Genomic DNA, 12,537 nt, shown 5'->3' on the forward strand with positions numbered 1-12,537 from the left:
TGGGCCTGGGCTCCTCTGGGAATGCAGTGGGAAGAAAGCTGCTCCTCTGGGAATGCAGTGGGCAAAGGCTGCTGTGGTGTCCCAAAATCTCAGATTGGATCCAGGTAGGAATGCTTGGCTCCTGGGCAGAGCATCTCCCCATGGATGATGGAATTTTCTCAGCCATGCAGGGACACTCACTGGCCATGGACAGCAGAGATCTCCTGCAGGGAGGATGGGTTGTGGAAGAGATAAAGAAAACTGCCCAATGAACAGAAGAGAACTGCCCCAGCTCTGACAGATGGGAACAGAATGCACTCTCCCAGCTACATCTTCCAACCTAAGACAGAATCTCTGCCCCTCTGAGAATTCCTTCTTTTGGAAGCTCTCCCCTTTTATGAATTCCTGCTTTGGAGCATATGCCTGAGAAATCTGGCTGTGTCCAGTCACCGTCATGGAGTGTAACGGGTCCAAAATAGACCCCCAGTTCTGAGGGAATTCTGGTTCAAAGCTGGGATTAAATCCCCAAAGAATTATTGTTGGTTCAACATTCCTTGGGAGGGAAAAGCATTGCTGTGTAGCCAGATCTCCTGGAAATCAAAGCTAATTCCAGAGTGGAGAGGCTTCCATGTGTCCTCAAGTGAAGGAAACCTGTGGTGGCTTTTTGGCCCACAGACCATAACCCAACCTGCTAAAGACAAATCTGATGCCCAAATGAAAACAAACTTTTCTGGGAAATGAGGATAAAACCCACTGCAGGGACTACCTGTTTTCCCAGGAAGATGAAAACAGGGAGCAATGCTTTATTGGAGCTTAGGAGCAGTTCTTAGTGTGAAAAACATGTTCACTCTCCTGTGAAAATGTAAAAAGTTTAATGAAGGACAATAGGAGACAAGGACCATAGGGCAAAGGTTGTTATGGCCAGGTGCATCTGGGCACTCAGCCAAGAGCACCCTGATACCTTTGGGGACACCCCTTTAATACCTTTTAATCACATCAGCCTGTTGTATATCCATAGACCCTTATGCTGAGGAAAGTTTTCCCCAAACTAGTTTACATGTTGCAAGAACTGTTTAGCATGGCTGCTCCTTGGATCCACGTTTTTAAAGCATGCAGGTTCCTTGGTTGTGGTATTAGTCCATTCTTATCACGTCCAGTTTTTGGGCCTTGGTCCACTCTGTCTTCAGATATTGAGTGCTGATAGTTGGCAGATCTATGCAGGTGTCCTCATCCTGTGTTCATTGGGTGTTATCCCACCCAAGCAGGCATTTTAACACAAGCATACTTCTATCAGCTATTTCACTACTATGTCTAAGCTTAATTAACAATAGAAATAAAAACTGTATCTTTAGAACAAAGTTACTTTAACGTTACACATATAAAATCCATTTCAATATTTGCAAAAAGCCAATATTATAACATGTATCTATAACATTAGCATGCTCTTCTCTGGAGATGATGACTAAAGAGAAAAGAGAGGCAGGTTCTGTTAAATAACATTGCTCCTCTTGCATCTGCTGCCTCTGTTTCTCCAGTGCAGGATTCCCTTTCTGGGCCATGCTGTTTTCCTCCACATCTGGTGCTGGAAATGCTTTTGGGAGCTGGGCTTGTGGTTTGGGGAGTGCGTGGGAGGAGGCTGGGCTGGGCTGGGCTGGGCTGGGCTGGGCTGGTGGCTCCACGTGGGTGTGGGGAATGGTTTCTGTCCTGCCTGTTCTGCTGTCTCAGGTGTGGATGTTAGGTCAGAGTGAGGGGTTGTCAATGCTTGCAGCAGCCCAGGGAGGTGGGGAATGTGTCCTTCCTCCTGAGCAGGAGCACCTGGACAGGGCTCAGTTTGGGGAAGGAAAGGAGCCCAGCGCCCTGCAGAGCTGTCAGCTCCTTTCTCCTGAGGAATCCAGTCTGGAGTTATTAACAAAGGGATCATTACTCAGCCAGGACTTCTGCTCCTCCCTGCCTGGCTCTGTCCCAGCCTGGGACTGCACCTGGGTGAGCTGGCACCCCTGTGACACCCTGACAGGTTGATGTGGCAAAAGCTTTTTTCTCCAGAGCGTTTCCTTGGACAGGAGAGGCTGCTTGTGATGTGGATTTCCTGGAAATCAGGAATGATTGGGAAGCAGCTGGGTGGGTGAGCAGCAGGTGAGATGGTTCCAGTGGGCATCCACACACTGGGAAAAAAACAATTTTCCCAATTCTCCAGTGTTCTAGCTGAGCACAGCTCACATTATCTCACTTCCATTCTGCCCATCCCAGGCTGTGTCCCCTCCTGGCCTGGTCCCTTTCTCCCTCAATATATTTCTCTTTCATGATCCTCTTTTCCAAGCTCTTATAGTCCAAACTGCTCCTGTAAATCACTGGCAGTTTATTCCTCTTTAGAACAGGAGCGACTCCTGTCAACAAGACAATAGGAATTTTTATTAATGTAGTTAATAATTGCAGAGAGCTCAGCAGAATGATGTGACAGCTTCTAATAAAAACACCCCTGATGAGGGTGGGCAGTGGCTTGTTTGGACCCTGTTTCCATGTTTGGAATTGATGATCTTGGAGGTCTTCTCCAACCTGAGCAATTCTGTCACCTCTCAGCCCCTCCTGCCTTCCTGGAGCCCTCGTACTCTGAAAAGGTCCAGTTCTTCCCTGTGCTCTTCCCCCTGCAGGGGAGGGCTCAGGCACAGGTAATAGCTGGAAAAATTATCAAACCCCAATTTTACAGCACCCCCCTCCATGATTCTGTTTTATTTTGGGTGATGTTTCCTATCCAGAAGCCAGCTGGAGCAAAAGCACTTGAAAGAATGCATCTCCCCTCTCCTCCAGTGACTGGTGGCACATGATTTGGTTCTGCTTCCATGGGATTTTCTTCTGGCAGTGTTGGAGTTAGGGGGACAAACAGCGAAGGGGAATCAAACATGCAACTTCAGGAGAATTTCCCTGTTACTCTGCATAGCTTTAGGGGATTTTGGAGGACTGGGAAGGACTGGAGGACTTCAAACTGCTCTACTATGGCCAAGCAGCAGGAGGGCACAGGGGTTGCTCAACCCTCCCTGTAACACACAGGACATTTTTGAGCAGCACAATCATAATTTCCAAGACATGGCTCAGAACTGTGGAACACCACCTTGGGGAGAATTCTTCCTCTTAAGTATTTTCTGTCCCCAGTTTCCCCTGAACCCAGGCTGGCTTCTTGTCAGGACCCAGAGGGTGAATCTGAGGTCAGAGGCTTTATAAATAACTTCATAAATAATTTTCATTGGTGATTTTGCAGCTCTGTTGTTGAGGTTGGAGCCTAGGCTGGCCCAGGGGGTGTCTGTAGTGCCTGCCCAGGCTCACAGCTCTCCTGTCTTCTCCAGAGGCACATTGGTGGTTCTGATCCAAACCACTCCCCAGGGCTCAGTGACAGCTTTGGAGAGGCTTGGCATTAATCGTGGTCAGTTTTTGGTGTGGTTAGTGGAGGGCAGAAATGACAAGTGAGACCTAATGCCTGAATATCCCAATATTCAATATTCATGATCCTCTTTTCCAAGCTCCATCAGCTTGGAAAACTTCCACCATCCAAGCTGATGGAAGTGCTGTAGGTGTTGAAAGTATTCCCTTGAATCCTTGTGGGTCTGGAAGCTGTGCCTGGACCCGCTCAGGCATTGCTCTGAAAATGAGATTCTGCCATGCTTGGAGGTAAGAACATTGTGAGCATTTCCTGGGCCTGGGCTTGGAAGCTCTGAGCTGGGGAGGGTTGAACTGGGTTTAAGTCTTATCCTCATTTCTCCATGTGGGAGCTTTGAGCTGGAAGGCTGAAGGATGGAATGGAGGCATCCAGCCAGTCCCTGCCTGTGAACTGCCTGGTTTCTGCCTGTGTTATTTGGGGTGTCACTACCTCTGGTCCATTTGAGCTCCTGAGTTAGGGTTCTCTTCATTTTGTTTGTGCGAGAAGCTTATATAAAGATAAGATTAAAGATAAAGATAAAAAGATAAAGATAAAATCTATAAAAGAATCTATAAAATATTTTTATCTATTTATAATATATAAATATAAAACAGAAAAAATATAAAAGAAACTATATAAAGATAAAGATATAAAGATAAGGTATCTAAAGATTGTCTTGTGTGAGCTTCTGGGTGTGGAGAATCTCAAGGAGTTTCTGCTTCAGGGTTCTCAAACCCTTGACAGGAGAGGTTGTGTCAGCACTGACGTGCTCCTGGAAGCTGACTTGGGATGTTCTGCTGCTTCCAGGAGCTCCTTCAAGAGGTCCTGCCTCAGTCCCTTCCCAGAGCAGGGAGTGCAGGGACTTGGGGTAGTGGCGAGCTGTGCAGTGCTGGGTTAATGGTTGGGCTCAATCTTGGAGCTTTTCCAGCCTTCATGATTCTGTGATCTCTGAAAAATCCATCTTAGTTCCCAGAAGTGTAGAGATTTGGAAGTAGGATGAGTGAAGGAGCTGGAGGACATCAGGAAGTCTCCTCAGCAGCAACAAGTGCAATTTTGGAGGGTCAGTCTCTCCACCACAAAGTGGCTCTAAGCCACTTTCTGTTGGCCCCAGGCAGCACCTCATTTTCCACACCTCCAGCAGTGAGCCTTTGTTCCTGCAGGAGCCTGCAGGAATCTGAGCTGGTCCTGGTGACTGGCACACTCTGAAAAGACCACTCAGATGGCAGGGAATTAAAAATGAGACCCTGTGTTTTAAACTCATCATGAATTCCAGGTGTTAAACTCAGCACAGATTCCAGATGTTAAACTCAGCACTAATTCCAGGCGTTAAACTCTGTGCAAATTCCAGGTGTTAAACTCAACTCAGCAGAAATTCCAGGTGTTAAACTCAGCACAGATTCCAGGTGCCAGGGGTGCCCTCCTGCTCTGTCTCTGGGGCAGATGCTCACCAGGCCTCTGGATGAAGGGAGGGCAGCTGGGTTTGTGCCTCCAAAGGGCCTCCATGCCACGAAGGGAATTCCTTTCCGTGCTGTGTGTGGAGGAGGCTGCAGGGCCTGTGCGTGGGAAGGGGATCAAAGGGAATGTGTGCTGAGCCCTGGTCAGTGAGGGGGATGCTCAGGAAATGAGGGACTGCTGAAGAGCATTAGCCAGGCTTGTGTAAGCAACCTTCCTTCTGCCACTGCCTCCCTGGGAGCCTGGGCTGCCTTTGCTCCCTCCCCTGGGGCATTTTTGGGAAATGATAGTTTGCAGAAAGTGCTCCTGCTCGTTGGTGCATCTCCGGGGAAAGCTGAGCTCCAGGGGAAGCATGGAGCAGAAAGCTGCTCTTTGGTGGGAGCATCAGATTCTAAATGTACTCCTGGGCCACTCTGGGGAAGGAAAAGGTGGGTGGGATTGGTGCTGGCTTTATCCCACAGGGATCACACCAGACCCTGAGCTGCCTCTGGAAATCAGAATCCCAGAATAATGAGGTTGGAAGAGACCTCTGAGATCATCGAGTCCAACCTATGCCCTAACACCTCAACTAGGCTAGAACACCACGTGCCATGTCCAGTCTTTTTTTAAACACATCCAGAGATGGTGGTTCCACCACCTCCCTGGGAAGACAATTCCAGTACTTTATTCTTTTGGTGAAATTTTTTTTCCTAATACCCAACCTAAACCTTCCTTGACGTAGCTGAGGCTGTGTCCTCTGGTTCTGTCAGTGCTGCCTGGTGGAAGAGACCAACCCCACCTGTCTGCAACCTCCCTTCAGGAGCTGTAGAGAGCAATAAAGTCACCTCCAAGCCTCCTCTTCAAATGCTGGATAGTGGCTTCCCCTCTGCAGGATCCTCCTGAATTCTTGCAACTTTTAAATCCTTGGTTGTGTGTCTCTTGTTTTCCAGCAGCATTCCCAGTAAGGGAGCTGGATTTACATCACTTTTTCTTCCTTAAGCCAACCAGAACTTCATCCTGTTCCTTTCTGGGGTCTGTTTTATTCTGTGCCATTCAGGCAGGTTCCAGGCCTTGCTCTCACACTGAACCATGCAGGTCTGTGAGCTCAGAAAATCCATCCTTTTGGAATCACTCGGAGTTGGAGGCTCTGTGGCTTGCAGCAGTGTGTACAGTGTGTTGGTAGATGACTTAAATGCTCCTGAAAGGCTCTTTTTTCTAGGTCACTCCTATATGCAGCCGATAAAACTGGCTCTGTGTGACCCATGTGTCACTGCTGTACCCACAGCCCTTCACTCAAGGTGCCTTTTCACTGTGATCCTGCCTTCTGGAAGCAGTTTTTAGAATCTATTTCAGGAGCTTTATCCCAGAACTGCTCTTCCTGAGGGTTCCTGGGAGAGCCCAGGTGACTCTGGCAGATCTGAGAGCTCTGAAGCTCAGCAAGACATAGGAAGAGGTCTCATCCACCCCCATGGAGAGCCCATGGAATTATTCAGGTTGGGAAAGCCCTCTGAGATCATTGAGACCAACCATTCCTCCAGCCCTGCCAAGGCCACCAGTGACCCATGTCCCCAAGTGCCACATCCACAAGGCTTTTAAATGGTGGCTTTCAGTGACAGGACAAGAGGAAATGGCCTCAAATTGTGCCAGGGGAGGTTTAGGTTGGATATTGGGAATATTCCTTCATGGAAGGGGTGGTCAGGCACAGGCACAGCTGCCCAGGCAGTGGTGGAGTCCCAATCCCTGTGTGGATGTGGCACTTGGGGACATGGGTTAGTGGTGGCCTTTGCAGTGCTGGGAGAGCAGTTGGACTTGATGACCTTAGAGGGCTTTTCCAGCCTGAATGATTCCATGATTCTGTGGTGGTTTAGCAGTAAAGCTGCCTGGAAGGTCTCTCAGAGCCTGATTTGTACATTCAGGGTTTTTGGATGTTTATAGATGTGACTGGCCTGGCAGTGACAGTGATGGATAGAGCTGGAGGTGCAGGAGAAGCTGGTCATGGGCACTCAGAGGACAAAAGGCAGTCCCTGGTGCCACCCCCAGCCCTGGGTAAACGCTTGGGTTTGAGCAGAGTAGGGCAGAGGTGACCCCAGGTGTTGTGACCACCTGGGGAAGGATAAAGAGAACTCAGGGATGGGTGTGAGCAAGGAAAGGCTCTTTGTGCTGTGAGGGGCAGGGAGAAGAGCATGTGAAGCAGAGCAGGGGCCAGCTGGGACTTGATTTTAATGTCCAGGGTGGAGAGCAGAGGGAACATGAGGGTGTGAGCTCAGCCTGTGCCACAGACTGGGGCTATTGAGTGCTGCTGGTGGCCCACAGCCATCCCAGGCTCTGTTCCTGGTGTTGGGGGAACAAACCCCTCCAGCTGTCACCTCGTGGTTCCTCTGCACCTGGGGACAGTGATGTCCACATGGGGAGTGCCACTCCACACGGAAGGTCTCCAATTTTTTGGCTCCCAGGGTTTTTTGGTTCTTTTGGGCAGGAATTTGCAAGCTTAATGCAGGCTATTGTGCTGGCAGATTTGCAGGCTCTCCATGGCAACTCTCCCTATACACAAAGCACCATATGGCTTTTTTTTGGAGGGGGAGGGAATGAATCCAGCAGAAAAATCAACCTTTGTTTGTGGTGCTGTTTGTCTTTGCTCTCTGTGACATGTGGGGAGGTGGAAGCATGGAGTGCTGGCTCCTGGGCACGGCTTGTGCTGGCCATGCCACCACGAGTGTGCAGGTGACCTCTCAGGTGGCCTTTCCTGAATTTTTACACTGGAATTTGCTGTGAAAATAAACCCACGTTACACAGAGACACCCTGTTTGGGCTGGGCTCTCTGCACACAGATGGAGCAACAAGGATCCCATTGATGCCCAGCATGCTCATTCCCTGAAGGGCTGGGAAGGCTGCAGAACCCCTGGTTTGGGCAGGAGCTGGGCAGGAGGCAGGTGATGGATGGCAGGAGCTGCCTGTGCCTGTGCTCTGCCCACGCTTCATACCCCTGATTCCAAAGGGAAGTCTTCACTTGCCTGCAAATCCTCCCTTTTCCAGCCCCTCTGGAAGGAGTGAGGAGAATAAATATCTTTATCTGTGTCTGTAGAAGAGTAGGAAGTGTTTGTATGTCTACTTGGAGGGGGAGGAAAAGAAATGATGAGGGAATATGGAGAAGGGAGCAGCCTGTGCCTTTAGGATCTGGTTCCAGGGGCTGCTGTGGGGTGCAGCAGGATCTGTGGAGATGCCTGGAGCTGACCACTGCCTGTGTGTGCTGGTGGGCAGGAGGGGTGCTGTGACACAAGTTGCCTTCTAGGAGCACTGTTTGGTTTTAGTTTTGCCCCAGATGTGGGCAAAGGCTCCTCTTGGTGGCACCCACTGAGGTGAGCAGGTCACTGTCCCCATCCCCTCCCTGCTGCCAGCCACCAGGCACAAATCCCAGGATAGCACCAGGGATAATTAATGGGAAAACTCCTCCAGATTGTAGGCTCAGGCTCATGGGGGGAGCTGTGCAGGTGGGGACAGAGGGACACTGAGGAGAGGCACAATGCCATCTTCAGATGATAGACTCATTAAGGTTGGGAAAGACCTGCAAGGTGATCAAGTCCAAGATCCTCCTGTGCTACCCCAACAGTCAGAGCAGGAGGTGACCCTGCCCTGAGCAGGGTGCAGGCAGCAGCAGCACTTCCAGCTGCATCCCAGGGCCCTGCTCTGGCTTTGCAGCTGGAGGGGAGCACCACTGCTGCTGCCACAGTGGGACAGCAGTGGGCCACCGAAGGCCTAAGCTGTGACCAAGAGCTCCTTTCCCCTGCTGCAGCCCTGAGCCTGTGGAGCACAGTGTTGGGTATGGCACTGGAAAAGCAATTTGGGTCATTCCTGGAGTGGATTGACAGCCTGACCCTGGGAGTCAGGCCCAGGTGAAGGCAGGGATCATTTCTTGGTGCCATGTGTTCAGCTTCTCCCACCCCAGGGAACTCCTCAGGTTGCTGGCTGCAGTATCTCCTGGTGGTGCAGCATCTCCAGGGTGCCCACCTGTGTATGCATTTAATGGTCAGCTGAGAGGCCCTGGCATGGTGTTTAGGTGGGAGACGTTGCTGCAGGCCTGTGCCCTAAATCAGAGATTCTCAGAATGCTTTAGGTTGGAAGAGATCGTAAAATTCATTTCATTCCATGTGCAGGGACACCTCCCACTGTCCCAGGCTGTTCCAAGCCCCATCCAGCCCGGCCTTGGGCACTGCCAGGGATCCAGGGGCAGCCACAGCTGCTCTGGGCACCCTGTGCCAGGGCCTGCCCACCCTCCCAGGGAACAATTCCTGCCCAAATCCCATCCATCCCTGCCCTGTGGCAGTGGGAGCCATTCCCTGTGTCCTGTCCCTCCATCCCTTGTCCCCAGTCCCTCTCCAGCTCTCCTGGAGCCCCTTTAGGCACTGGGAGGTGTCTCTGGATCCTTCTCCTCTCCAGGCTGAGCACCCCCAGTGCCTTGAGCAACCCCTAAACCCTTGACCTTTTACCAGATGTATGAAATAACCACAGCGTGATTCCTTAATGAAAAATGGCTTTTCTTGCTACCTGGAGAAGGGCCCAGAGCGGGAGCTCTGCCTGTGCCTCTGGATGAGGCTGGCACTGTCCCATCAGGGCGGCCACAGCAGGACAGCTTGTGTGCCCCTTTGGGGGGGCTGGGGTGGGCTCTGAGGGCACAGAAAGTGACCCCTGTCCCTCCCCAAATCCTTGTGCATTCCCTGGGAGCACGGCCCGGTTCCTCGGAGCAGCCAGGCCCGGTGGCGCAGCCATGGCGGCTCTGAGGCGTGTGGGCTCGAGCGTGCTGCTGCCGTTTATTTTGGGACTGCAGCAGCGCTCCGATCCGGCGCCTCCAGCCTGGCATCGGGGCTGCCTGCCGGACTGGGCACTCGCCCTGGCTTCAGGGAGCGCGGGGAGATCTCGCTCCCTTCCTCACTGGAAGGAACAACGGGAGCGGGGCTGCGGGCTGGGAGCAGGAATTCGTTCTGAGGCTCCCTCGCTGCACAGCTCCCGTTCCTGTGCGGATGCTCCCGATGCAGAGCTGCAGCCTGCCTTCCCCGCCGTTCCCATGGCGCTTGGCTGTCACACACACATCCCCGGCACTCCCTGCCCACGGCGGGATTAAAGCCTTCTGCGAGAGGAATTAAAGGATGCGGGCAACGGGGATGGGGAAGCGAGTGGAGGGCATGGAGGGGTAGGGGTGGATCCAGGAGCTGGCCCCACTGGAGCACACGGAGCCTCGTAAGGTTTGTGGAAGCCGTGCCCTCAGCCCTGGTGCAGGTGGGGTGCCCGGGAGCAGAGCCCCTTCCTGAGGGCTGCGGCACCCGTGCGAGCACGCGCAAGTTCCTGTGCCACCGCTGCCACGTCTCCCAAACCCACCCTGGGCGTGAGGGTGCAGGTTTCCCTCTGGCTGATTGCAGCTGTGTGTTTTTTTCCCCGTGCAGACCCTGACAGCCAGCTGTATGATATGGGATATACCCCCGAGGAGGAAGCCCCGGCCTGCCCCGATGAGTTTGATGACTTCGTCACGTTTGAGGCAAGTATGAGCTCTGTTTGTTCCCATAAATGTTGGAGTGGGATTTGGGCATGGAGGCTCTGCCTGGGGAGAGAGGAGTTTGCTGTGACAGGACTCAGGGATGCTTAACATGTAAAGACAAATTCAGTCTCTGGGTGACGGGCCCGGAGAACCTGCACCAAGCATTTGATGCATTTGAAGTTAAAATTGGTGTTGATAAAATGGAAAGAGCAGAGCACGGTGCCCTGGGTGGAAAGGGAGCCCGTTCTGTGGTGAAACACGGTGACGTGGGAAGGGGACCTGCTGCTCTTGGGTTTGTGTTCCTGCTGGAGTTTCTGAGCCTGGAAAACCTGAGCTTGGTTTTGAGATGTACCAGCCAGGAGCCTACCTGAGAGGCACAGCTGAGCAGTGGGACATTGACATTTGGTGCCTTTTGGCCAATAAAAGGCAGAGCAGAGGACAAAAGTCTACATTTTCTCTCTATTCTTAGGCTTGATGAAGGCTGTTTCTCTGATTTGGGTTGTTTTCCTCTAGTTAAAGCCTCCATGCCTTGGTTCCCTTCTGCATTCCTTACCACAGGGGCACATTGCAGCAGTGATCCTGCTGTTCCCAGCTGGAAAGGACAGACCCCTTGTCTGTGCCTGGGGGTTTTGGGCTTGGCTTGGAAGGCTTCACCCATTCCTGCTCTGTGCCTTCCAGCCTGGAGCAGGAGGTGCTGCAGGAGCCTTGGGAGTAAAGGGATGGCTGGGTCCCTGTCCCACGTGGGGACTGAATCACTCCCCTCTGCTTTTTCTTTTCCAAACTTGCCTCTTCGGAGGTGTGACACCTATGTTGTGGTAGCCAGGACGTTTTTGGAATTGTGCTGTGCAGGACCAGGAATTGGGCTCTGATCCTTGTGGACCCCTTTCCACTCAGGATATTTTATGATTCTTTGTGATTTTTATCACACTACTTGTTGCTGGCAATGAGACTCCCGACCTGCTTTGTATTTGCATGCAGATTTATTTATTTACATTTGTATGTAGTTTTGCTTGGTGTGGTCTGTAGTACATAATTTTGGACTTGTGATTTCTTGATGAGAGGTTAATGATAGCCTGTGTGTTAGGCAGCTGGTCCTAAATCATGGAATTATTTGGATTGAAGGGACCTTTAAACTCATCCAGTGCCACCCCCTGCCATGGGCAGGGACACCTTCCACTATGCCACATCACTCCAAGCCCTGTCCAACCTGGCCTTGGGCACTTCCAGGGATCCAGGGGCAGCCACAGCTTCTCCAGGCAAGTTTGAATATTGGTTTATTTTTCCTCTTTTGAAAGGTAGTTCAAAGCCCCAGGAACAGCTGAGGAGAAGTGGGACAGGAGAGCAGGGAGGGAGATGGATTTCCATGTTTTTTAGGTGATGCAGGGTCACAAATGTACATTTTAACAGTGGTCTGAGCAGTGTGGAGGCTGTGACAGGAAAAGGCTTTCACTTTGTGCTCCTAGACCTGTGTCAAGGGACCATCTTGCCTGAGATTCCGAGCAGGGATGTTTTCCAAGGGCTAATTTAACACAGATGAGCTCTGTCAGCACTGGGAGCTATTCTGGGCAGCAATACCAACAAGGCAGGTGTGTGCCCCACTGGGATGAAATACTTCTGCTGCTGGGCCAACTGTTCCTTGTAAAGACAAGGTGACCCAAAGGAAAAAGGTGATGAGTCCTGAAATCTCCTTTTCCAAAAGATCTGAGTGGATTTTTATACTGAATTCAGTGTAGTCATCTAAGGGACAGCTCTACGTTTAACATGCTGGGGAAGAATTATCCTTGTTGTCTTGGATACATGATTCGAAATAATTTCCAGCCTGCCAGGATTTCATAGAGGTTCAGCAAATGAGAACATGCTCGAGAAATACCACTCAGCCTTGGGAGTGTAAAAATAAACTGGAGTCTTGGGGCGAGGGGGTTTTTGTTCTCTTCTGGCTGAGCCGTGAGCTCCCAACGTGCCTTTTGTCCCACACGTCCTGGAGTGCTGTGCCTTGGAAAGCTGGAGCTGGCCCAGGGAGGGAGAAGCCGTGGTACAAAGCATCCTGCTGGGAGCAGCAAAGGTGTGTTCCTCACGGGAGCACTGGGGAAAGGCCTGGAGAGGCCTCCAGCACACCCTTCTTCCTTAGGGTATCAGCAAGGCAGAGAACAGAATAAACAGCTGCTCCCAACACCTATAATAGGCCCATCTT

The 12,537-nt window shown here is 51.5% G+C and overlaps 1 protein-coding gene across 3 annotated transcripts in view; it reads left to right on the forward strand.

The window, feature by feature from the left end:
- The window catches only part of RAB11FIP3 (RAB11 family interacting protein 3), a 79,587-nt gene that overhangs the window by 29,755 nt on the left and 37,295 nt on the right, over positions 1 to 12,537 (forward strand). For all 3 annotated transcript variants that reach the window (XM_031506124.3, XM_031506123.3, XM_021529688.3), the window contains one exon: positions 10,255 to 10,346. In XM_031506124.3, coding sequence (XP_031361984.3) covers positions 10,255 to 10,346 — 92 coding nt within the window. The remainder of the gene's footprint in view (positions 1 to 10,254; positions 10,347 to 12,537) is intronic.

Source organism: Lonchura striata, chromosome 14, assembly GCF_050655825.1.
Source record: "Lonchura striata isolate lonStrDom1 chromosome 14, ASM5065582v1, whole genome shotgun sequence".
Classification (NCBI taxonomy): Eukaryota; Metazoa; Chordata; class Aves; order Passeriformes; family Estrildidae; genus Lonchura; species Lonchura striata.